The sequence below is a fragment of the Lemur catta genome, chromosome 23 (assembly GCF_020740605.2).
Source record: "Lemur catta isolate mLemCat1 chromosome 23, mLemCat1.pri, whole genome shotgun sequence".
Lineage (NCBI taxonomy): Eukaryota > Metazoa > Chordata > Mammalia > Primates > Lemuridae > Lemur > Lemur catta.
Window position 1 is genome coordinate 2,971,161 of NC_059150.1, and position 24,482 is coordinate 2,995,642.

The following is a 24,482-nucleotide window of genomic DNA, read 5'->3' on the forward strand; positions in this document are numbered from 1 at the left end:
CCAGCAGGTGCCTGGGGCCCCGACTGATCTGTGGGTACTTGTGCCCCGAGTGCCTTCGCTGTCATCCTGGCAGCCCTGTCTCCCTGCCCCACAGGGTGGCCGCGCTGACATAGAAGGTGAAAACGGGGCTCCCTGGGGCTGACCTCACAGAGCTGGTCTCACCCAGCAAGGCCGGGCCTTCTGCACGCTGGTCAGGCTGATGGAGACCCTGGACCTGTGGCCCAGGCTTGGGGACAGGGCCTGAGGTGGCTGGGCCTCAGTGACAGCGTGTCCACCTCCTCCCAGACTCTACGTCAGCTATTGCTGCATCATCTCTCTCCTCTGCATGCTGGTCAGCGCCGCTGAGTGAGTGGTGAGGACGCAGTTACCGACGGCTCCAGAATGCAGACCCCACTGGCCCTAAGCACTGGGAGCTCCCCTTTCCTGTGTCTCTGTCCCCAAGGCCAGCCCTCCACAGCTTGCTGGAGCTGCCACCAGGGCCAGGCTCTGCTAGGCGGTCCAGTCCCAGGGCCTAGCTCAGGGCATGGAGAGCTGGGGTACACCAGGAGCTGGGGGGTCACAGCAGGCAGGAATGCAGGACCGGGAAGGCCGGGGTCGGGGAGAGGGAGGACAGAAAGGCAATGCGGATCTGCTGAACCCAGGCAGGAGCCAGAACACAGCAGACCCAGGAGGTACAAGACCTGAGCCGCGAAGCCAGAACCTCAGGGCCGGCCCCAGGCCCCGGAGACTGGAGCACTCAGTGGTGGCAAAGTATTTGAAAAGGGAGGCTTTGTGCCACCTAGAACACACAGGCTTAGGAGGCAGAGAACCGAGTTCAGATCCCAGTGCTACCTCTCGGCAGCTGGAATTAACTTCTGTGAGCTTCACTTTCCCAGGAAGTAGTAACCGGAAGTAGTAACAGGACTTCTTTCATGAGGCTCTTCTAGGGACCGAGTGACCAGCCTGGAGCCTGGCCAGAGTAAGCACTCAGACAATGGTAATTATTGTTACCCAAGGCAAGGGTTGCACCCGATGGAAGGCCTCACAGAAGCTTTGCGTAGACTGAGGGCAAATGTGATGCAGCCTCCCACCAAGGGGCAGCACCGAGCAGGGTCCTGAGATCCTTGCCTGCCCCGCACCTGCCCCGTGCAACCCAGCACCTGCACACCGCCCGCTACTGGGGGCTAGGAGGACAGTGCCCAGGGTCAGCACAGGGCTGAACTAGGCAACGCTGAGTGTCAAGAAGAGAATCCACTCTTGACAGCAAGGATTCTCTTTAACATGGTATGTTCTACGAAGATGCCGCACGGACAGCCCAGGCTCCTCACACCCTGGGCTCCTACCTTGGCCTTCTTCATCTCCGCCACCTCGGCCTGCAGCTTCTTCAGCTCCCGCTCGTAGCGCGACTGGTTCTTGAGCAGCCGGGCGTGCTCCTTCTGCGCCGCCTGCAGCTTCTGCAGGTCCCGGTTCATCTCCCGCAGCCTCTTCTCATAGTCTGCCTTGATCTTGTTGGCCTTCTCCTCCGTGTAGCACTCCATGGTGCCTGGGAGCGGCAGGAGGCGGCTGTCGGGGCCGGGTCCTCACGGGTCCACTAAATGTGGGCTCATCGAGGGGGGAGGCAGGCGGCCGGGGCTCTAGTCTCACTGTGTGACCTTGGGCAAGTCACACCCCCCTCTGAGCCCGTTGCTTTATTAGAACAACAAGGGGGTCAGACTAGCAGATGCCCAGGCCCCTTCCTGCTGTGACATTCTACTGGAATGTGAGCAGGGGTTTTCATCTTGAATCTCCGAGTCCCTGGCCCCCAGCTTCCCAGGAGGGCTCATGCTGGCTCGGTTCTGACCACGGTCCAGTGTTGGAGGAAAGGGCTGGGCCGGTGGGAAGGAGAAGAGCAGACAGAGTGACGTGGGCTGCAGCAGAAGGAAGAAGCCAGTTCTCTACCCTAGAGCTCTCCTACCTGAACTGTCAACACTTATCTCAACCTTAACAGGTACAGAAGCGAACTCCTCATCTCTACCCCTCCCCCATCCCAGTGACTGTCATCACCATCCTTCCAGAAGCCCACGGCTCAGACGTCCTTGGCGCTCCTGTCCCCAACACCCACCTTCCATCAATCAACAAAGCCTTTTGGCTCAACCTGCAAATAGCCATCCAGACTCCGACCACTTCTTACCACCTCCAAGCCATCTCCTGGGATCTTTGTAAGTTCCCTAAGTGGTCTCCAGCTTCCGCTTTCATTCTCCTACATAGTGGCCAGAGTGGTTTCTTAAAAATGCTTTTAAATTTTACATCACGGGGCTCTTTCAAATCTCCGCACCTTCCCACCTCCCCCTAGAGCATGAGGCAACATCCTTACGACGACTGACATGACCTGGCCCCACACTTCTTGCCCAGCCTGTCCCATCCACTGTGCTCCAACTGTCCTGGCCCCCTCAACATTCCACCAACATGCCGGGCACACGCCGGCCGCAGGGTCTCCGAACCTTTGGCTCCCTCTGCCTGGAATGCTCCCCCGGCTCATTCCGCTCTAACACTGTCTCATCTCCTTCAAGTCTTTGCTCAGATGTCACCTTCTCAGCGCAGTCTTCCACGGCCATCCTTTAAAACACTCGAACCCACTCCCCAGCACTCCCTGTCTTCCCTGCTCTATGTTTTTTCATAACCCATCCCCATCTGACATGCCACAGCGTCTGCCTAGTGTCTGTCTGTCTCTCCCCGCCGGGACGTCCATTGCATGGGAGCAGCGACTGTGCTCACTCCCACAGCTCGAGCACCTAGAGCGGCGTCCGCTCTGTAAGACGTATTCGGCACGTGTTTGATGAATAAGGGAATGAATGAATGAATGAAGAAAAAATAGAATGAATGGGCTGAAAAGCAGCGCAAGGAAGACAGGATGTGAGAAGAGGGTTTGCAAGCAGGTCCAAAGGAAAATACCCAGGGAACTGAATGCAGGGAAAAGGCCCGGGGTGTCACGTTCACGGGCCTGGGCATGTGAGGATTCTAATTTTTAAAGAAGATGAATTCCGAGTGTGGCACAGGAACTCGGGTTCCACATAAGGACTTTTAGCTGTGGGTCAAAGGGCCACAAAGGGTCAGAAGCCCCTCGCCCCAGAAGGCCAGGTGAGCCCCCAAGATGCCAGCTGACAGGGGAGGGGCTCGGGGAGAGCGAGGGTCTGCGGGGGTCCGAGCGGGCTCTGGGGCGGGGGCGCGGGCCTCACTGAGGTTCTGCAGCACGCGGTCGCGCTCCAGCTGCGTGTCGCGGATCTTGTTCTGCAGCAGGATCAGCTTCTCCTCGTACTGGTGCTTGAGCGTCTGCAGCCGCCGCTGGCTGTTCTCCAGCTCGTCGATCAGCTTCTGCTTGATCTCGATCTCGCACGTCAGGTCTGCCAGGTCCGCCTGGAAGTTCACCTCTGCGGGGGCACAGCCAGGCTCAGTCCAGCCAGCGCCAGGGCGGGGGGGGTGCAGACTGGCCAGTCCTGGGGGTGGGGCCCCCCTCTGGTCAGCCACGACCGCTCAGTGAGCAGAGGCGGGTGACAGGCTGCCAGGGGGGATGACACATTTACAGGGGAGCCCAGCAACGCAAGGCTGGGCTCAGGAGCTGGAGGGGGGGTGTCTAGACCTTTCCCAGCCCTGCCGTGCCTGAGGCCAACGTCCACCTGTTGCAGGTGACATGGGACCCAACGTGGGTGGAGGAGGGTGAGACAACCGAGAGCACCTTTCAGGGCTGTGGGGCCAGAGACAGCAGCGGGTGGAGCTGAAGGGGCACGTGGTGTCCCCTTTTAGGGAAGGGGGCTTTGGCACCAGCCAGACCGACACTCTGCGTGGCCCAGCTGGGACAGGTCACTGAACTCTCCGAGCTCGTTCTTCAGTGCTCACATGGGGAAAACCATCACACCCACGCACACGGCTGTCGTGGGCCTGAAAGGGTTCAGCCAAGCACGGCGCCGGGCACATAACGAGCGTTCAGAAAGTGTTTGCCACCATTGTCACCATCGCTGCTCTCACAGCTATTGGCTTCCTGTCTGGGAGTTCTGGGCCCTGGACAGCCACTATCTTTTCAAGCACGGCCTGACCCCCCAGGCGTCCCGTGTGCCCCAGCCCCGTCGCAAGCACAGCCTGACCCCCAGGCGTCCCGTGTCCCCAGCCCCATCGCAAGCACGGCCTGACCCCCAGGCGTTCCGTGTCCCCAGCCCCATCGCAAGCACGGCCTGTCCCCCTGGCGTCCTGTGTCCCCAGCCCCGTCACAAGCACGGCCTGTCCCCCCGGCGTCCCGTGTGCCCCCAGCCCCGTCGCACACACCCTTCTCCTCGGGGTCCGAGTCTGAGTCCACCAGGCTCTCCTCACTGCCCGAGTCCTCGTCTTCATCCTCGCGCCCTTCCTCCTCCTCACAGCCACTCTCGTCTCGCTCCTCCTCCTCCTGAGCACCAAGCACCGCGGGGGTGGCCCAGCCTCAGGGGAGGCCAGAGCAGGGGCCCGCTGGGACGCCACGCCCAGGTGTGCCAGGAGGGCGGGGACTGGGGCAGGCCGCGCGGAGGCCCTTCTGCCCACCCTGGCTCCCGCAAGAGCACCACCGCCCCCAACACCTGGGCACAGCCCCTGAAAGGGCCTCCCTCCCCGCATCACCCACCTGGGGAGATCACCACGGCAACCAGTCAGCAATACTGGGAAGCGCATGGATCGACTGGAGGCGGACCCAAAGCCCTCCCCACCCTGCACAAGGAAGCGGATGGGCCCCCAGTGACAGGACACGGGGGTAGGCAGGTGGGGAGACGGGCGGGTGGACCTCACCTCCTCTGCCTCATTCTCATCCGTCTCCTCGCTGTTCTCCTGCTGGAGTTTCGCCCTCTTTTTGAAGGCTTCCTTCTCTGGGCTGCTCACGGAGTGAAGGGGAGGCCAGGTTAGGGGGGTAACCCTGCCTTGAGCCTGTGGCAGTGGGAGTGGGTGGCAGGGCGGGTAAAGAATGCTCTCGCTCCCGGGGCTTGGGGACAGGGCTGACATGCGCTCTGCAGCCAACCCCTCTGCTGTTCTCTGGCGCCCCACCCAGAACCAGCCTCAGTTAATCGCGATCCCTCCTCTCCCAAGGGAAAGTACACACTGGGGAAGGGGGTTGTGCCCCAGGGGGCTGAGCACCTTTCCCCACGGATTCCAGAGCAGAACTGGGGAGCCCCTGGAGCTGGGATGTGGGAGGGGCGGGGTCCCTCTTGAACACAGGCAGGCGGGCACAGTTCTCAGGGCGAGTGACCAAGGGGGACGGGCGGCTCTCGCTCACCTCTTCCTCCGCTGCCTGACCTCCTTCTTCTTCAGCCGCTCCAGGTCCTGCTTGGCCCTGCGGATCACCTCGGTGGCATCCTCCATGGAGCTGGCAGGGCTGCCCCCAAAGGCCGGGGTGGCCGAAGAAGCACCCAGGGAGTAGGGACTCCGGGTCGAGGCCCGCGAGAGGCTGCGGCGGAGAGACTCGTTCATGGCCTCACTCTCCAGAAGCTTCGTCCTGCGTGGGAGGAGTGGGCATGTGGCCGGTGAGCAGGCATTGCCCTCATGGGCCCGGCCGAAGCCGCCCAGCCTGCCCACACCTGCGGGGCCCACTCACCGGAGCTCCTCAATCTCCCGGATGTAGTTCTGGATCAGAGCGCCGATGGCCTCGTTGCCATCACCTGGAGGGGCAAGGCCAGAGGGGGTGCCATGAAGGTGAGTAACTGCAAGGACCTTTAGCTCTAAGACAGGTGGTCCTACATCTGTGCCCCCGCTGGGGTGGCTCACACAGGCCTTTTCCAAGAAGAAATCTCTACCAAGGAAATACTCGTACATGCACACAGATGTATACAAGCACTGCCAGTAACGGTGAGAAACTGAAAACAACCTAAATGTCCATCAGTAGAGAGGGCTGTTATAATAAATTATTCATCACCACATATGGAACACCATGCAACAGTTTAAAGAATTAAGTGGGCTTTAAGGCCGGGCGCGGTGGCTCACGCCTGTAATCCTAGCACTCTGGGAGGCCGAGGCGGGTGGATTGCTCGAGGTCAGGAGTTCGAGACCAGCCTGAGCAAGAGCGAGACCCCGTCTCTACTAAAAAAAAATAGAAAGAAATTATCTGGCCAACTAAAATATATATAGAAAAAATGAGCCGGGCATGGTGGTGCATGCCTGTAGTCCCAGCTACTCAGGAGGCTGAGGCAGGAGGATCACTTAAGCCCAGGAGTTTGAGGTTGCTGTGAGCTAGGCTGACGCCACGGCACTCACTCTAGCCCGGGCAACACAGTGAGACTCTGTCTCAAAAAAAAAATAAATAAATAAAAATAAAAAAAAAAAAAAAAAAAAAAAGAATTAAGTGGGCTTTAACATGGAAAGATTTCTAAAGCATGAAACTAAAAGGGAAGTCACAGAACGACACGTATGATCTCCTATGCAGAAGCGGTACACAGCACACATAGGTGTGGATGTGTACGAATACATATTCATAGCTGAAACAACGTACTGAGAAAGGTGTGGAAAACATGCACCGAGCTGCCCCTGAAGGCTCCTTCTGAGAAGCAGAGAGGGCTCGGTGGGGCGTTTAGAGAGGGGATTTCTAATCTTTCAGTTCACATGCTGATGCGCCGTTTGCATGTTTGACAAGAAGGATGTGTTCGCGTATTACTTGTGTCATACAGAAAGGTTTTACAATCAGTTGGAAAACCATGTATGAATGAATGGCTCTGTGAACTGACTGGCTGGCTTAGCCCAGCCGGTGCCCTGGTGGGTGTGGGGAGAGGGGGTCCTAGCCCACTGGTGCTCCGAGCCGGCCAGGCTCACCCGACTCACCGGCTTTGGCCAGGAGCAGGTTGGCCTCTTGGCTCATGAGCTGGGTGACGCGGTTGTTGATGGCGTCGATGGCCTCCTGCATGGCCTTCACCCGCAGCCGCAGTGCACCGTTCTCCTTCTGCAGCATGGCATTCTCCCGGAACAGGTCGCTGTAGCCCTCGGCGCCGTCCTCCCCAATCACCCGCTTGCCCTGGGGGCGGGGGCATGAGGGAGCAGTCAGGCACCTCCCTCTGCCAGTTCCCTGGCCTTTCCCTGGACGTGGTGGCACTGACAGGCTCTCCTGCCCCAGGTTTCCTAAAACTGAGCTCCTGTCTCCCAGTGCTCAAAACCCAGATATAGCTCCCTTGACAACAGAAAAGTCCAAATCCTGTAACCAGCCACTCGAGGCCTCCCATGATCTTACTCAACCTACCTTTCCACGGCTCACTTTCATACCCCCATAAATGCTAGTCCAAGGTTCAAAACCATCCCTGGGCCAGGCAGTTGGCATAAATGAGTCAGTCTGGGTGTAAAACAACAGGGAGTGGTAGAGACTGGAGCTAACAGAGGCCCAGACCCAGTCTAAACGGGGCAGCCACTATGCCACTCCAGCCAACTTAGTGCCAAATGTTAGCTCTTCAGACTTCTGAAAAACTGAACCTCCCTGACTTTCGGAAAGGTTGACAGCCAAGGTGCATTCTTATAAAACAAGTGCAAACCAAATCAAAAATCCATCTGTGTACAAGATTTAGGCCATGGGCCACCAGTTGGAGACTTCTGCCTTAGTCACACGGAATTAGATACTTCTCCCAGAGTATCCTTTTTTTCCCACTTCTGTTCCTTTGTGTGTGGCTTGTTCTCTATCTAGAATGCCTGCCCCACCTCCTTTTGCTAATACCTCCTTCATTCTTCAAAATCCATTTAAAAGGCCCCTTCCTCCATGAGGCCCTCCCTGACCACCCAAGACAGTAAAGCCAACTTTGCCTTCTGCCCCACTGCAGCACATTGGACCACTCCTGTGGTCCCTGTTGTCAACTATTCTGTGTCACAGTCTAGTAGTCTCATCTGTTCCAACACAGCACGTTTGGCAGAGACAAAAACATGCAGGAGAGTGTCTGCCCTGTGCATAAGGTCTATGCGGTAAAAGCCAAGGTGCTCTTCTTTCCCAGACTCGGTATTGTGAAACTCTGGGGGCTCAGACCGTGCTTGATTCCCCTGCGTAAGCCCCAGCAGTGAGTGTCAAGCCTGGCACACAGCTGACGCTCAGGAGGTGCGCAAGGAGCGGCTGGGTGGGTGACGGGGAGGCTGAGGGACTCCGGGAGAGACTGCAGGGCAGCGGGGCGCAGGCTCCAGGCAGGGGTGCTGGGCGTGGCTGGGGGCGTGCTCACCGCCTTGTACTCCATCAGCTCCATCTGCAGGCGTGCGATCTCCGCCCGCAGCGCGCTGATCTGCTGGCTGGTCTTGTCCTGGTTCACCACCACCTTGTTCTTGATGTTGCGGGCCCGATTGGCATACTTGAGTGTGTTGAGGGTCTCCATGAAGTCTCGGTCCGAGGGGCTCACACAGGCGATCATGATGGTCTGGCTGGGGGTGCAGTGAGACGGGGGTGAGGGTGAGGGACGCAGCCAGCCCCCAGGAGCATTGCCGCCGGGCAGAGGTCCTGTTCCCCCCAGTTCCCCTACAGCCTCCATGCCTGAAGGACCCAGACATTCAGGAAGGCAGACCCTGGAATACGGGGGCCTGGACCACCTGGCTGAGAGTTTCCACTGCGACACTGGCAGCCACAGAGGAGACGGCTCACAAGGTTGGGGACAGGTTGTGACGCATCCCTGCCAGAGTCCTCTGCTTGGCGAGGAGGATAAGCCACAGAGCCTGATTTTCCCAGCATTTCCCATCTATTATCTCATCTGGACTGTTTGACTTCCTTTAGGAACCTCTCCCCTGTTGTACAGATAAGGAAACTGAGTCTGGCTATAATCGTCCAGTTGTGGTCACGGAGCACCTCAAGGTTCCCATCCCTCAAGCCTGCAGCCTGCGAGGGGAAGGCCTTCTCCTCCGGGCCGTCATGCACCAAGCCCACACATCGGAATCCTCCTGAGGCCTCCCTGCCTCCCCTGCCCTCTCGCTGGGTGTCGGTCACCAGGTACCTGTTGCCCCCCAGTGAGTCCTGGAGGAGCCGAGTGAGTTTGGAGTCCCGATAGGGCACGTGCACCACCTTCTTGCTCTGGTCCCCCAAGGCGCTGATCACGTTGCCCAAGGCCAACTGTGGGAGACAGACCCTGGCACTCAAGAGCACCCCGGGGAGGGAGGGGCAGGGACAAGACAACCCCCAAGCTGTGGGTACCTGCCTCGCTGGCCCCAGCACCCCCAGGCCTCCCGGGTAGGTTTACAGGCAGATGTGATAAGTTGGGGAAGTCGGGGGCGGGGGTGAACCTGAGGGGGAGGGGCCAGCTGGCAAGAGGCCCAAGGTGGATCGGGCGGCCGTGGGGCCGGGGGTCCTTGCCAGGGTCTGAGACGGAGCAGTGCTGGCTGCTGGGGCCCCACCAGACGCCTACCAGGCCGCAGTTGATGGAGATGCCCTCCTTGGCCCGCTCGCCCGTGGCCCCTGTCCGCTTCAGCCGCTCCGAGCCAGCCAGGTCCACGAAGTGAAACTTGGCCGTGAGTGTCTCGTACTCGTTCGCAGGAGCTGTGCCCTCAGGAAGGCCACTCACCTCGTTCCCCTGCAGACGTTGGCGGGTGACTCAGCCAGCCTCGCCCACCTCGCTGCTCCTCTGCTCACAGCCACCGCCCCCCAGGACAGTCAGGGTCACAGCCACCGCCCCCCAGGACAGTCAGGGTCACAGCCACCGCCCCCCAGGACAGTCAGGGTCACAGCCACCGCCCCCCAGGACGGCCGCCGGGACAGTCAGGGTCACAACCACCGCCCCCCAGGACTGCCGTCCAGGACCGCCAGCGCAGGCTTGCCCTTCGCACACGCAGAGCATCTGACAGCGTTTGCAATATCTGCACGTGCCTGGTTCTCATATAATCCTCACAACACAACAATAGGGATATCATTAGCCCATTGCATAGATGGGGTAACTGAGGCTTAAGAAAGAAGAAAACTGAAACCCGGCAAGCGGCAGAGGCAAGCCCCCACTCTGGTTTGCCGTCTCCGGATCCACGGCTCCTCGTCCTGCCCTTCCTGGGATTCCCTATAGCACAGCGACCCCCGGGCCCCTGGAGGGCTCCTCACCAGGTCAGGCTGGGCACACAGGCGCATCTGGCACAGGTGGATGGTGAAGATGGCGTGGGAGCGGGAGCTCTGCACGTTCATCTGGGTGCTGGCTGTGGTGCGTGACAGGGCCCCCTGCTTCAGGCACTGGATCAGCTGGGGACGGAGGCAGAAGTGATGACTTGAGGCCGCCATGGGGCCAGCCCCTGCCCTTTCGGGATGCCCTGGGCCTGCCCCTGCCCCAGACCTCCAGCGGGCTCACCTCCTCCTGGGAGTGGATGAGGCGAGAAGTGACGCCCGTGGTGTAGATGCCACCGTTTGCATCCTCGTGGATCTTGATGTTGGACCTGCGGTGGCGGGCGTCGGGGTCACGGGTGCAATCGAACAGGTCGAGGATCTCCTCGTTATAGAGCTGTGTGGGGAAGAGACAGCTGCTGGGTTCGCCGGGCACCAGCGTGGGCCCCAGGGGGCTGTCTCAGGCTTATCAACCACCTCTGTTTGCTCATGTGGAAACTGAGGCTCTGGGGGACAACTTGCCCAACTCTGATCCCTTCTGGGCTCTCAATTTCACGGTCTTATCCTGGGCAGGGTGGGAGGGAAGCTGGGCCCTGGGCACAACTATCCTGAGGCTGCACACTGCTCCTCCATTCCCCAGAGAGCCAGCCTCCAGCAGCCCTCAGGCTCAGCGGGGGCCTAAGGACCTAACGGGAACACGGGGCCTAAATGTAGATGAGGAAGGTACGACCATCATTTGGGCAGATCCTGCCGCATTACTGGGCTGGGAAAGCGGGGACAGGGATGAGATTCCAACGAGGGAGGACAGAGACAGACTCGGCAGAGACCAGGGGAGCCTCGTCCTGATTCCGACAGTCCCTGGGGGTTGAGGTGATGACAAGCTGCCCGTGGGGGAAGGACGTGCTGTGTGCCTTGCCCCATGCTCAGGCGGGGAGGTGGGCAGGGAGAGTGTGCCACAGTGGCCCAGCCTCCAGGGAAGTGCCTGGGGAGAGCATCAGGGGCGGTGACATGGCCAGGAGCAGTCACCCCATTTCAGACACTCTCAGCACGGAGACTGCTGTGTTGGAACCGCTGGCCGGGAAAGCTTCACCTGCTGAAGGTCTGGGATGTTCAAAAGGTAGGAGCCGGGGCTGGGGGGCGGGAAAAGGGATGGGGCAGCTGGAACAGCAGCCAAGAGAACGCTGTGGGGCCAGGGGGCCACTGTGGCCTCGGACATCCGAGGCTTTGATGGCCTTAAGGGACGGAAATATCCCACAGGAAGGGGAAGAGGAAACGGAAGGGATGGTGCAGATGGGGGCCATGGTGAGTATCTGTCTGTGTCTGTGTTGGGACAGACACACTGCATCATTTAACCTCTTGAGGTTCACCCTTTGGTGCTGATTTTCTAGGAACTAGCCTGCTCTTTAAGGATCTCCATGGCAACAGGATGAAGAAGGGAAGAAAAAAGCGATGAGAGAGAAGAGCTTATATAGATACACAAACAGCAGCACACGCACACACACGTGCACACATTTGCACACAGGCAGTCTGTTTACCAGAAGCAAAAGTCCGGAAGGGCAAAGGAACACTCCCAAGTCTAAAATACGGGGTACCTGGGTACCCTGCGGGGACAGCAGCTGCCCTGGGAGCCCAGGAGGGAATAACTGCGGTAGGCAGGGGTGTGGTACCAGGAGGGGCCCAGAGAAGGCCAGAAGGGAGAGAACCAGAGTTCTCACCACGCGCCAGGCCTATGCTTCCACGTCACCCTCACGAAATCCCTAAGGGAACAGACATCACCCCCACTTTGCAGACGAGGCTCAGAGTAGGTCACGCGGCTAAGAAGTGTCTCCAGCCCCTGCCTGCATACTCGCAGCAGCAGGGAACCCGTCACCTGTAGATGCCCCCATGGCACCCTAGTGCTGGGGGCGGGCCCAGCTCCTGTGGCCTTGCGGTCCACCAAGTTTCCCTCCTGCCACCCTGCGAGACCACGGTACCTCCAGGAACTGAGCGCTGACTTTGAACTCAGGCCCGGCCAGGCCCTGCTCCTGCGCCCGACGCTTGCGCTCGGCGATGCCCCCAAAGAGGTGTGCGATGGCCCTCGGGATGATGCCCTGCTCCTCCTCCGACATCGCCATGTCGAAGCCAGTGCCCATAGTGTACGTCTTCCCAGCGCCCGTCTGCATTGGCAAAGAGAGACGGAGGGTGTCACCAGCCCCTTGTTGGGTCCCAAAGCCACAGCCAGGTGAAGTCTCTTAGAGGCCACCCTCTGCCAACCAGCGGCATGGCAGCACCTTCAGACAACACACAGAGCTGTGCAGCTGGGTCTCAACTGCTCTGAAGGAAGAGCAGTCTCCCCATCAGGAGGGGGGACCAAGGCTGGAGTGGCCGTGGGTGGGGTGGAGGTGGCTTACCTGCCCGTAGGCCAGCACTGTGGCATTGTAGCCCTCGAAGCAGCCCTCAATGAGCTTGTTCACACAGGTTGAATAGATCTGTTCTTGCCAGGTGTCCAGGTCAAAGACAAAGTCATAGGTGAAGGCCTTGTCCTTCCCCAGGAGGACCTGGGGCTCCCCCGGGGTAACAGAGGTACAGATGTGACAGCCCTCAATCTTCTCCTTCGATAGCTGTGGCCGGATCCTGCCCAAGACGGGGAGACCCCTGGGTCAGGCTCAGCTTAGGGGGTGGGGGGCTGCCCCACTGACCGGCCCTTGCGTGGCCTGCCAAGCTTCCCCTCCCCCACAGCCCAGAGGGGAAGGAAGGAAGATTAGGAGCCTCCCAGAGGACATGGGCAACTTTCGTCATACAATAGTAGCAATAATCTCAACATCACCAAAACAGCAGTTGCTAACATTTACTGAGCACTCTGTATGCAAGATCTGTGTTCAAAGTATTTCTCGTAAATAAACTCATGTATTCTTTCCTATAAGCCTGTGAGGTATTTATTATTTGCCTAATTTTACAGATGAGAAAACTGAAAGCTGAGAGTGTAAATGACTTGCCCAAGTGACAGAGCTAAATCCAGGTCTGTGTGACATAAATGCACACACTCCTGCTTGGACCGGAGCCCTGGAAACCAGCTTCTGCTCCGCGGACAGAAGGCAGCTTGCCCACGTCTGGGGAGACAGTGCTCAGGGCCAGGGTGGGGAAGAGAGAGACAGGCCTGGGTGCTCCCCAGAGCTCTGGACCTCACTCCCCAGAGCCAGGACTTAGCTCTAGAGGGGGCCAGAGCCTCTGCCAAGGCCTGTGGGGGCTACAACGGTCGTCCAGCCCAGAAGCCCCCTTGCCAGATGCCAGAGCCTGGGGGACATTCTGGGTACGAGCTCTAGTTCCTTTCCAGGAGCTGAGGGGCCAGACCAAATCCAACCCTGGCTGACCAGGTCAAGCCAAAAGTTTCCTGCAAAGAGCAGGGACCTCTAGCTGGGGACACCAGGCCAGCCACAGGGTGGGCCCATGTGCCAGATCCTGGCGGTTCTCCCGTAATGAGGAAACGTGGCATCAGGACTGCGTGGGGAGCCAGCCACGGACAGGACTGTCTCCATCCAGCCGCCCCTTCTTCCCTCTTCCAAGCAGCCATCACCATGACGAGGTCCCCATGGCAACCAAGCACGAGTCCGTGAGCATGCGTGTGTCGGGATTGGCAGAAGGCACCCCCCAACACCCTACAGTAAAAGGGAGGTGGGTCAGCCTGTCATGCTCATGAGCTCACATGAGCCAGCGCGTCCGCGGCACTCACAATGGCTGCTTGTCAGGCTCCCTCTCCCTAAGCCAACATTCACCAAGAGAAGAAAGAATGCCAGGGCCCAGGCCAGCACCCACCCAGGGCCTAGAGGCGCCTAGCCACAGAGCCCAGAGCCTCCAAGTCGCCATCCTGTCTCTGTCCCTGGCTGCCCCGGCCCTCAAAGCCCATTCAGAGCTGCAGGCCAGGGGAGGTGCCCACCTGAGCCTGCTCCCTGCACTTGGCTGGGAGGGGGCTGCAGGGCGCTGGGGACGTGGGGGAATGCTAGGGGACAGGGGCTGGGGCATGCGACAGCAGGCCTAGTTCCTACTCATAGATGGGAGCCTGAGCTTTCTTCAGAAGTGTTTTCTCTGGGGTGCAAACACGTCCTCAGGGGTCAGTGGCTCTCCCTCGAAAGGAAGGGAAGCCCAAGGAGGTTACCGCCCTTACCCAGCTGTGCTGGGCCACGGTGGACTGGGAGCCAGCTTCTCAGTCTCCCAGCTGAAAGGAACTGGCTTCTCACTGGGAGGGGATCGGCTGATGCCTGCTCATCCTTCTGCACCTGTAGACCTGCAACTCCAGCCTCCAGTAAGAGCTCAGGGCCAGCAAGACCCCACCCCACTCCCACCCACCTCTACCACCAGCGATGGGAGGCGCACACGAAGAGCACTCGCCGCACGCCGGGCCGTATCCGACGTGCCAGCGCTGCGAGGGAAGCACTGTGCCCTCGTGCCTAGGCAAGGGAGCCGAGTCACAGACAGTAGGGGCTGGAACCCAGGCCGTCTGTGAGCGCTGCCTCTTCCATGGTCCTGTACTACACTGTCTCTAAGGAGCAGGGCCAGAGTGCCAAGGGACACGAACATCTCACAGACGCAGGGAGAGAGAGCAGGCAGCAGCCTCACAGGAAGGGGTGTGGCACTGCTCACAGGGACAGGAATCTGGAGCTCCGGTTCTCAGACCTGGCTCTGTCCCTGGGCCTGTGTGGACCCAAAACCAAACGACTCTTCCTAGGGCATCCAGGTGCTTCCAGGTGAACCAAGGGTCTGGCCTGGGCAGCCTCTGAGGACCCTCTCTGTTGGCTCCTGAAGACGCACCAGCTCCCGAAGATGCCCTCCCTACCACGTGGCTGCCTGCAGTGGGATTTCTGGATTCAATTCAAATACCATTTAATTACCGTAGGCAGATGGCAATGCTGGCGATTGGAGGGAAATCGAATCAGCATCCCTGGAGACAGGGGGAGCATGGGAGGGGGAGCAGCAGCTCTGCTTGTCAGAGCCCTTCAATGAGAGGGGCAGCTTCGCCTTCAGCAACCGGGCCCCAGACCACCCGGGGAGCCCACCTGCCAGGAATGAGAGAGCGGGCAGAGGGCAGTCTGGGAAAGAGGATGCAGAGGAGGGAACCCAGGAGTTGTACAGTCAGTCATTTACCCTGGGACCCTTCATTGGTCCAGAAAGAGCCCTCTAGCCCCACGCTTCCCATTCTAAGCACCAGAGTGCTTTGCCAGGGTGTAGGTGGGTTAGCAGTGTTACCCAGAGGTAGGGACAGCAGCTAGGAGGAAGACGACATGGATGAGTCACTAATTCCCAAGGCAAATGGCCTAGAAGAGGGAGACAGTGTTAGTCCCAGGAATGGGGACTGAATGAGTAATTGGAGGTAGAAGCAAAGAACTAAGATTCCACGGGCGAGCTGCTGCGCGTGCTAGTGCCGGGCCCCGCCCCCTCCGCAGACTGCCTGATTTAAGTGAGGCCATGAGCTACGGATTGCATTCCCCATCTCCCAGAAGGCAAAGTTGAGGCTTGAAGTGGTTCCGTCACACCCACAGTAGACACAGTGAGGCTGGGCACCAGTTCCAGCTCTGCCCTTGCACGCCTCCGGCTGCCCCCTACTGGAAAACTCTCAAACCCCAAAATCGCTGAATAAACTTCACCCACAGCACCCTCAGAGCCAGGGAGGCTCTCTGGACAGAGTCCCGAATGTCCGCTCACGCATGCAAGCTGCAGACACGCTGCCTGGCCCGTGGCGAGTTCAAACCCACGCCCCACAGGCAGGACACCAGCGGGCTGGGAGAGGAGACCAGGGTCCTGTCCAGCCTCTGCCCCGGCCCTCTGTGTCCCTGAGCCTCTGCTTTCTCCTGGGCTACCCAGGTGCTCCCTTCCCAGTGCTACTTTCTAGGAACTCCATCACCCTCCCCGCCAGCAGCCTCTTCTCCTGGCCCTACCCTGAGTGAGGCTGCGGGCTGTCCTCGGAGTGGCAGTGGCCCACTTGGCCACAAAGGGAAGGAAGAAATTTCCCGTCATAGCAGGGTGGCAAGGAGAGCAACCACTCACAGCCCTCTTCCTCCTGGGGGGCATGGAGCGGGGTCAGGGGGCAGTCTCTAGGGTCTCCCAAGGAAACCATGGCCCCTAGGGGCTGTGAACCAGAGCCAGGACTAGGGCGAGGCAAGGGAGGCATTTAAGTACAAAATTGAAGGAGGCAAGAAAACACTCAGCAATCGAGATAAATGATAATACAATATTCAAAACATCAAATTGTCAAAGTAGGGCCCACAGGCCAGCTGCCTGATTATATCCAGAAACATCCAGTGTCATTTCTGCCCAGGGACATTCCGAATCTCACCCTGGGGCATCCCACCCCAAGCCCCAGCCGCCCCCATCCCTTCTCCCGGGCCCTGCAGGGAGGGAGCGCCGCGGGACAGCCCCGCTCAGAAAGGCCCCCGGAATCTCCCAGAACAGAGCCCGGCCTATGTGCCACTTGGCAACCCCCGGGCTGAGCGCGGGCACCAGGGCGAAGAGAAAGGGCCCGGGGCTTTTCAGAGGCAGAGTCTGGTACTGGCAGCGAGGAGCTTCCTCTGTTCACAATTGAGAGGCGCGGGCTGATGGGGACGCCGCCCCCCACCCCGGAGAAACGCACGGGGCGACCCCGCCCGCCCAGTGCCCAGTGCCCGCCGTGGCGGCGGGACAAAGGCGGCAAGTCGGAGCCCAGAGCTGCGGCAAGAGCTGAGCTCAGCGGTTCTGCGGCTCTTCGGGGAGCCAGGAGGGCGGAAGGGGAGGACAGAGGCGACAGGGAGGGCGCGGGCCAGGGGACGCTGAGACTGCCAGGGAGAGAAAACGCTGCAAAGGGTACCGGCCGCGCACATCCGGGCACGTGCACCCACCGCGGTCTGGGGGGGAGGGTGGCGCCGGCCCCACCCGCCCCACGCCCAGTCCTTAGTGACGTCACACAAAGCTGGCCAATCACCCCGCCCAGGAGCTCCGTCCAGTGACCTTGGGCTCCTAGAGGTTGTCCCAGCGTCTTAGGTGAAATTAGTCCCACCCAATCAGCTGGCTAGGGCCCCTCCCAGAGTGCCTGACCTGCCCCCCCAAATCTTTACCCTTAGGCCCTGGCGGTGCAGCCCCAGGCTTTCCACTTGAAGGGTCTTACTTCTCACTGATAAGAGGTAACAGGCAGTGATATTAAAATAACTAACCAAGAACTGTTCCAGAATCCAAGAAAATCCTCACACAGCTGTGGTGAGCGGTCTGTGAAGCCTGATGCCCTTTCTTTGCTCATTCCTGGAACCCCCTGTCACCTTGGCTTACTAAACTCCTTCAGTAAATGACAACCACCACACTTAGGAGCAAGACTGCCTCTAGCTAGACACTCTCTAGGATGCTTTGCACATATTAGGCCATTCATTACATTGTTTAGTCCTAAAGTGGGTATTTTTGCCCTTAATTTACAAATGAAGGATCAGAGAGAAATTAAGTAACTTGGCTCGAGGTCACAAAGCTGGTATGTAACAAGGTCTTCCCCGTTACTGGCCATCAGCCCTGAGGATTCCATCCAGAGCAGAGCTGGGGAGAACTGGCATGCATGCAGCCGCACACTTGTGTGTCATTCGCACTTCAGGGACTTCCAGGCTGGGAGACACCCTCTCTCACAGCCCTTCCTCAAAGGCTTTGAAAAGAACCAGAGATCTAGACTAGAATCACTCCTCGAATGGCCAAAATAACCAACATGAGCAGTCTCTTTGGAAAAGGCCCAGAGGGCTAAAAACACGTCTGCTCTTTTCTCCTACAAGACCCCTGCCTTCCTGGAATCCTGAAAAGGAGCCCCCAGAGGCTAGTGGGACAGCAGAGGGAGGGACTGCAAAGTCAGGAAGCTCATCATCCTCTCTCTGGGTGTGCTGCTCCCAAGCCTAAGGGGAAAGGCAATGTCTGCCCGGATTTCAGAACTCTTCTCATGCCCAGCCCCAAATGGGCACACATGGCTCCAACCACGGGCAGCAGGGCAGAGCAGGAGCCAGGCTGTTACATCTTCCGTGGTGGAAATGTGTGTGTGTGTGTACAGGGGGACATAGGGAGGAGCCCCATGATCTCTAGTCTGCCTGACATATGGGGTCACTTAGCCATGCTGTGACCTGCCAGGTACCAGCTCTTCCTCATCAGTGACAGGGCAAGATCAAAGGGGAACCCCGCTACACCAGGAGGGATTTAGATACGCCAGCAAAAAGAACTTCCTGCCTGCCATGACTGTTAAACCCGGGAAAGGGGAGCCTGGAGGGGTCTGTGGAATCTTCTTCCTCAGAAATCGGTTGTCACCGATAGTCATTGACATCACTTCTGCCTCCTGAGCATTCTGCATTCTCCGCCACCCAGGCCCCATCTGATAAGGATACCACCGAATCCTTTGGAAGGCCTGTGTGCCAAGCTCTTTGATGTGATGTATTATGGCAACCCTGTGAAGCCAGGGATAGGTGCCCCATTTTACTGAGGCTCAGCAGGTGCAATTTAACAAGCCCAAAGTCACACCGTTTGCAATGGTGGAGATGAAATTCAAACCCAACCTGCCTGTGGCCAGTCCTGCTGCACCCACCAGGCACCTCTGCACCAGGGCAGGAAAGAGGTCGGCCTGCAGAAAAACAATCCCCTCACAGAGTCTCCTAGACTGATCCTACTGACAGCTGCCAGCAGTGCCACGAGCTGTTGGGAACGCATTTTCCCCATTTTGTAGCGTAGAAAGCCGAAGCCTGGAGCATGGGGACGCATGGAGCCGGGAACCCAAGAGGCTGCTTCCCTGCCAGAGGAAGGAGACTCTCCTCTGCGGCAGAAAGAGGACGTCTACACCCCCACTTTAATGAGCATCCCCTCCTCCTCCTCCTCCCCATGGCTGCCTGCCAGCTCTGGGGAAGGCGGCTGGAAGCAAAATCCCTGCTCTCTCAGGGGAGTCTGGCTCCCAGATACCCAGGGGCTTTTGGCAGACTCAGCCCAGACAAGGCTTCTTCCCACAGAGGCCAGGCTTCTCTAAAACAGGGTGGCAAGATCCAGTTTGGGGTGCTGGCCCTTTTAGTTGCAGGGGTACAGTGTAGGGAGAACCCAGCACCATGGGGGCAGAGCCACCTGAGCCCTGGGACAACCAAAGGGTCTCGTTGCTCTCCCACTGCACCCTTTCCTGGCCTCTCAGAAACTCCCCCAGCCCAGCCCTCTTGAAGCTGCCTTCAGGGAAAAGACTGGGACCGGCTCTGAACCCCCAAACAAGAAGGCTTTGTACTGCGGGGCCAGAGGGCATGGGTTTAGGAGGCCCTGGCAGGCCTGGTACAAGGGGTCTGTCAACCCTCTCGGCCTGGCTTCTGCCCTCAAACACATTCCTGAGAGCACAAGGACGGGGTGTGACACCCTAAGAAAACCTATAGGAGGCCTTGGGGTGTCAACTTGGGATGCTTGGCTTTCAGGACCCTAACCCTGCCCCTCCCCTGGGGATGTCCTCGATCTTACAATGAGTGGATGAACTTCAGTTCATCCAAAATCCTGGCTGCTGACTTAGTAATGCCCTGACTTCTCAGTAATGCCCGGGGTCAGGCAGGCAAACAGGGGAGAGAGTGCCTGCCCTGAGGCACCTTGAGGACAGTCTTGCTGCCCATGGCCCTGCGGGGCATCAGGATGTCAGCAGTGCCCAGAGGCAACCCCCCCACCCCACCCCCCGCCAGAAAGGCTGAAACCAGGCGTGGGGAAGAATCGGGCAAGCAAGTAGACTGGGGTGAGAGTCAGAAGCCAGGGAGTGGGTTTGCAGAGAGCTGAGAGCAGGGGCCACTCCTTATCCTGAGCTGGACATACCCAAGCCTGCCACTGCCGCACAGGCCTGGCTGTGAGTGGGAGCCAGGAGCTTCCAGAGCTACGGGTCTGACTCCTCCTTCTCTGGGGCCTGGGAAGAGGGGCAAGCCCAGCCCAGGGAAGTGCTGCTCAGCTGTGCTCCTGCATCACTCTCCCTGTCTCACCCCCATCTCGGGGCATCTGGCAGGGGTTTCCCATGACCTCCCGGGAGACAGGAGACTCTGCAGAGTCGGGCTTAGCCCTGAGCCCAGAGCTGTGACGGCATTGGCATCGGCATCTGGTGGGGGACAGCTCAGTGGGGACTGGGCCCTGGGGACGTTCCTCTGCTGAGGAATGCAGAGCAACAGGCGGCTGGCTGGCTGTGGAGGGCAGTGAGCCTCTCCACCACACTGGCCCACGTCCCCAAGCCCCCACTGCCAGCCTGCATGCAGGCCGGCTGTCCTCTATGCACCTTAACTTGGCCTCAGGTAGGACCGGTCGGCCTGGAGAAAGGACAGGGACTTCCACTGCCACGCTGATGGTGACCTCCCCCCGAAGAAGGCAGAGGGACAATGACTCAAACATCTGGGCACATGCCCTCTTTTCCACACCCTGGAGCAGCTGGAGGTGAATGAGCATGCTCCATAGAACAGGACAGTACTGCTACCTGCCTTGGGGCTGCACAGCCCCTCCCACGGAGCTCCACCCCCTCTCCATCTCCATGGGGACGGAGAGAAAGCACCAGTTCCAGCCCGGCTCCCCTCACGGCAGAGAAGCAGCCTCCCCCCCAGCCCAGCCTCCCCTCAGTGCCCCTCCAGCTGTTGTAAGAGGGAGGGGCACAGATGACCTGCTTCCTCCTTAACGGTCTCTATATGCTGCTGTCTAGGGGGCAAAACGAGAGGCTAGGGGACCCGGGACACCTGGGGTTCTGCCCTTTGACTGGTGTGTGTGGGGAGGGGTGTCAAGAGGAGACTTGGGTGCCCCCAGAACTTCCTGCCCTAGAGAGTGGCAAGGTGGAACTCAGGCAGGAAGACAAATGCCAGGGAAGGCTGCAAGAATGGGGGTGGGGAGGGAGAAGTGCCTCAAACAAAAGGGAACAGCACGGATCCAGGAGCTAGGACCGCACTGGTGAGGCATCACCGAGCGCTAAGCAATCCCATAAAGGAAAATGCGGGCAGCCTCACCCCTGCCACGTACCTGCACAGCACGTGGCCTTCCCACTTCCACTCACATGCGGAGCCACTGTGTGTGGTAAAGCATTTGAAGAAACTGAGGCACACAGACTGCAAGCACAGAGCTAATTAGCAGGTGAATTAGGAGGCAGCTTAGAGCAGTACAAGGGGCACGTGCTAGGAAGTGAGAGTGCCCTGGGTTCAAACCCAGCCCCTCCCTTTCCTGCCTGGGTTGCACATCTACACGATGGGACTAACGTTGGTCACCTGGCAGGTTTGATGGGCTAATTCGCGCAGTGTCCGATAATCACAGTGCTTAGCCAGCTCTTGGTTCAGACTCCTTCCTACCACAAGGTTCCTTCTGCTCTTAATTAGTTAATTAAAGGGTTGGAGGTGAATTCAATTTACCCAATAGTTCACCATAGCTTTAACTGGAGAGACACCTCCCAGGTCCACCAAGTTAAGGCTTATTTTTAAAACATTTTATTTATACTCAACGCCTCAGGAGTCTGCCCTGCATTTTGTTCCCTCCAAGGATTATATGTCTTCTACTTCATTCAAACCACTGCTCTTCAATGAACCAGAACAAACCAGCTGTTCCCATTCTCCAGTGGGTAAAACTGAGGCCCAGCAGGACGAACTGGGAAGGGACCCCGTGACGCAGCCAATGGATGAACTGCCTGGCCTCAGCTGGCCGCGGCTGCCGCCCTGCCCTTTGCTCCCTGAGCTGTCAGAGTGAGGGTGCCTGCCACTTCCTCCGCCCCACCCCACCTCCACTGGGAGGTTTTCAAAAGCTGAGATCCAATCAGGGCTGCTGGGGTGGGGGAGGGGAGGTTTCTGGGGCTTGTGGTTACTACACTCCACTTCCTTGTGATGACATAAGCCCTGTTTCTGCAGGAGGCCACCACCAAGATTCTCAGGTCTCCACACAGCCCACATGAGGTCCCTTTTAGGCCTCAGTCTCCCAGATCTATAAACTGGACGGCATGGGACACAGGTGGCATTGATTGGCACTGACCGGCTTTGGGACTCAGAAGGCACCCCAGATCCCCACCCCCACACAGTTTCTTCTGTCTTCTTCAGTCTCCCAACCCAGCGATGCTCTTGATTCAAAATTCAGACAATCATTGACCGAGATTTCAGAGTAGTCTAGACCTCGGGAAATAACTACAGCGAGAGAACCCAAATAGGAAAGGGCAGGGGTGCCCTCTAACACTGTCCCTTGGGTCCCCACCATCCCCTCCCCACCCCCCACTCAACCCTGTAGTCTCAATGGATGGATGTGGGCCTGGCCAAGGCACCTCCCCCTGCCCAGCAGACTGAGGGAAGGAAGCTCAGGGAAGCCGGGCAGAGATAAGGGGGAAGGGGTTAAGCAACACTGAGGGCTCCCCTCACAGTGGGGGCTCAGAGTTGGGGGCTTGAAAGGGGCTTAAATAAACTCACCATGTGACTCGGCTTCCTTCCCCAATTTTAACTTTGCCAACTTGCATTTCTTAATAGCTACACTCCTTCTCCCCCCATTTGTCAGGCCTGTATTTCTACAGCCTGGGGCAGGTCATAGCTCAGCCTCACCTCTCTCTAGCCTGTACCTCCCCCCCAGGTAAAGGCCAGCTCTGGTCCAGCCCAGGAAGCTGAGAATCTTTATAGTACAAGGGGATTAATGGATAAAGGGATCACAGGGCAGGCTGGAGGGGCCGGCCTGGGAATCTCCTGGTGCAAAGCCGACTAGTCTGGGTCTGGGGCAGATGGGCCAGACTCCACCTAACTGGGGAGGCCACAGGGTGGGGCTTTTGGGGTCTACTCCCACCTGGGCCTTCTCTTCTTATCCTGAAGCCCCAGGTCCTGAAAGTTTCCTTCTTTGCCTCTCCTGGAGGCCAGGCCTTCTCCGCAGCACAGAGCTCCATAGACAGCACTTTGCTCCTCATCCCCAACACTTCACAGGGCCGAGAGCCCTGGGCCTGGCACTTCTCACCTGGTCTAACAGCCCGGGGGCCTCTGTCCCTACACCACACGCGGCGGACCAAGTCTGTCTCACTCCTGGCCTCCCAGTCGGAAGAGCTGGACTCCAGGGCTCACCACAAGTTATTCCCATGGGAATTGAGAAAGCACTCGGTTAGATACAAGAAAGGACTTCCAGAAAGTCAGAAAGACAGCTGAACCTGGCAGGAGGTAGTGAGCGGGGCTGGGCTAGGCTCTAGGCAATCCCAAATCCCCAAATCCTTGTCCTTCCCGTAAGTGCCCTGCACTAGTGCAGCCCACCATCCAGTCTTTCAGGTGGGACAAGTGATTTCTGGGGGGCAGTGGGGGGGGGAGGAAGAAGAGTATCCAAAAGCAAGGAGAACTCCGCGCTACAACCTGTCACTAGCACCATCTGCTCCCCGTCCCAGCCCAGCCCAGCCCAGCCCAGTGTATCCTCAGCTCTGTGATTAGAAACTGGGCTCTGTCCAGGCATTGTCTGCCTTCCACGGCCGGCTGCCCATTGAGGTCTGGCGTGTGCTGGGGCTCGGCGCTCATGCTGGGGCAGGAGGGGAGGAGAGGGTGGGGACCTCACCTTCCCAGAGCCCCTAAAGCCTGGGTCTTCTGATGCTCAACCCCCTTACCCCTTACCCCTTACCCCTGCATCCAGATCAGCAACGCAAGGCAAGGCATGGGGGCACCCAGATCCCACTTAGGGCAATCTGACTGGGAAGCAGCGATGACACACACCACCCTGAAGAACTGGATGCAGACGGCAGGCACATCCCTTCCCTGGAAAGGGTCCCGGGAACCTTCTCGTGGTGGTACTGGGAAGGGAACGCCGCCTTTTCCTCACTCTTCTACACAAGGTGCCAATCCCATAAGGCTCCCCAGGTGGAAGCCTCACACCTTACCATGCCCCCAGGCCAGCCCAGGGACCCTGAACAGAGGTGGGGGGTTGCTTGGCTCTATTCTGCAAGATGGAGTCTAAAGGAAAGCCCCCTGTGGAAGGGGTACCCCAAGCTCCTTCCTTCCCAGGCCTGGTTCACAATGGGTGGGGGCCAGACCTTCAAATTTCCCTTTTATGGTGTTCTTGGACTCTCCCAATCTGCCACCAATGCCATATTTACATTTCTCACTCCCACCCCTCACCCATGGTCCCCCCTCCCTCGACCTACACTGGATCCTGCAGCAATGGCAGTCCCAGCGGCAGCCTGGCCCCGCCCCAGCAAGCCCACCAGGCACCTGCGGGGCTCCTCTTTGTCTCTCTGACTGTTCAGGGCCAGGAAGGCTGTGCTCAGTGAAGCTCCCAGTGCTGCCTGGGGTGCAAGGGTAGGGGTGCCTCAATCTCCCTCCCGCAACGCCAGCACTGATCAGCGGCCAGCTCCTCTTCTCTGGGCTGCAGAGGGCTGGCCAGGTGGCAGGGGGCATCTGCCCTGGAACAGGCAGGGGGAAGCTTTTCCATTGCCATCTCTGACCCTGCCTAGAAGCAACTTCCTAGAACCCTTGGAATTTGGGTCACATGTGACCCAGGAGATCTGGAGACCTGTCTCAGAGACCTGCCCTAGACCTGAATGAACCCTCCCCAAACACACACACACACACAC

At 58.8% G+C, this 24,482-nt stretch overlaps 1 protein-coding gene across 3 annotated transcripts in view; it reads right to left on the minus strand.

Moving 5' to 3' along the window:
- The window catches only part of KIF21B (kinesin family member 21B), a 49,373-nt gene that overhangs the window by 23,781 nt on the left and 1,110 nt on the right, over nucleotides 1–24,482 (minus strand). For all 3 annotated transcript variants that reach the window (XM_045536035.1, XM_045536034.1, XM_045536036.1), the window contains exons 2-15: nucleotides 12,379–12,601; nucleotides 11,962–12,144; nucleotides 10,236–10,385; nucleotides 9,995–10,129; nucleotides 9,315–9,479; nucleotides 8,907–9,022; nucleotides 8,148–8,343; nucleotides 6,781–6,970; nucleotides 5,564–5,627; nucleotides 5,246–5,464; nucleotides 4,765–4,846; nucleotides 4,276–4,393; nucleotides 3,195–3,386; nucleotides 1,323–1,522 (exon numbers count right to left, since the gene is read on the minus strand). In XM_045536035.1, coding sequence (XP_045391991.1) covers nucleotides 1,323–1,522; nucleotides 3,195–3,386; nucleotides 4,276–4,393; nucleotides 4,765–4,846; nucleotides 5,246–5,464; nucleotides 5,564–5,627; nucleotides 6,781–6,970; nucleotides 8,148–8,343; nucleotides 8,907–9,022; nucleotides 9,315–9,479; nucleotides 9,995–10,129; nucleotides 10,236–10,385; nucleotides 11,962–12,144; nucleotides 12,379–12,601 — 2,233 coding nt within the window. The remainder of the gene's footprint in view (nucleotides 1–1,322; nucleotides 1,523–3,194; nucleotides 3,387–4,275; nucleotides 4,394–4,764; nucleotides 4,847–5,245; nucleotides 5,465–5,563; nucleotides 5,628–6,780; nucleotides 6,971–8,147; nucleotides 8,344–8,906; nucleotides 9,023–9,314; nucleotides 9,480–9,994; nucleotides 10,130–10,235; nucleotides 10,386–11,961; nucleotides 12,145–12,378; nucleotides 12,602–24,482) is intronic.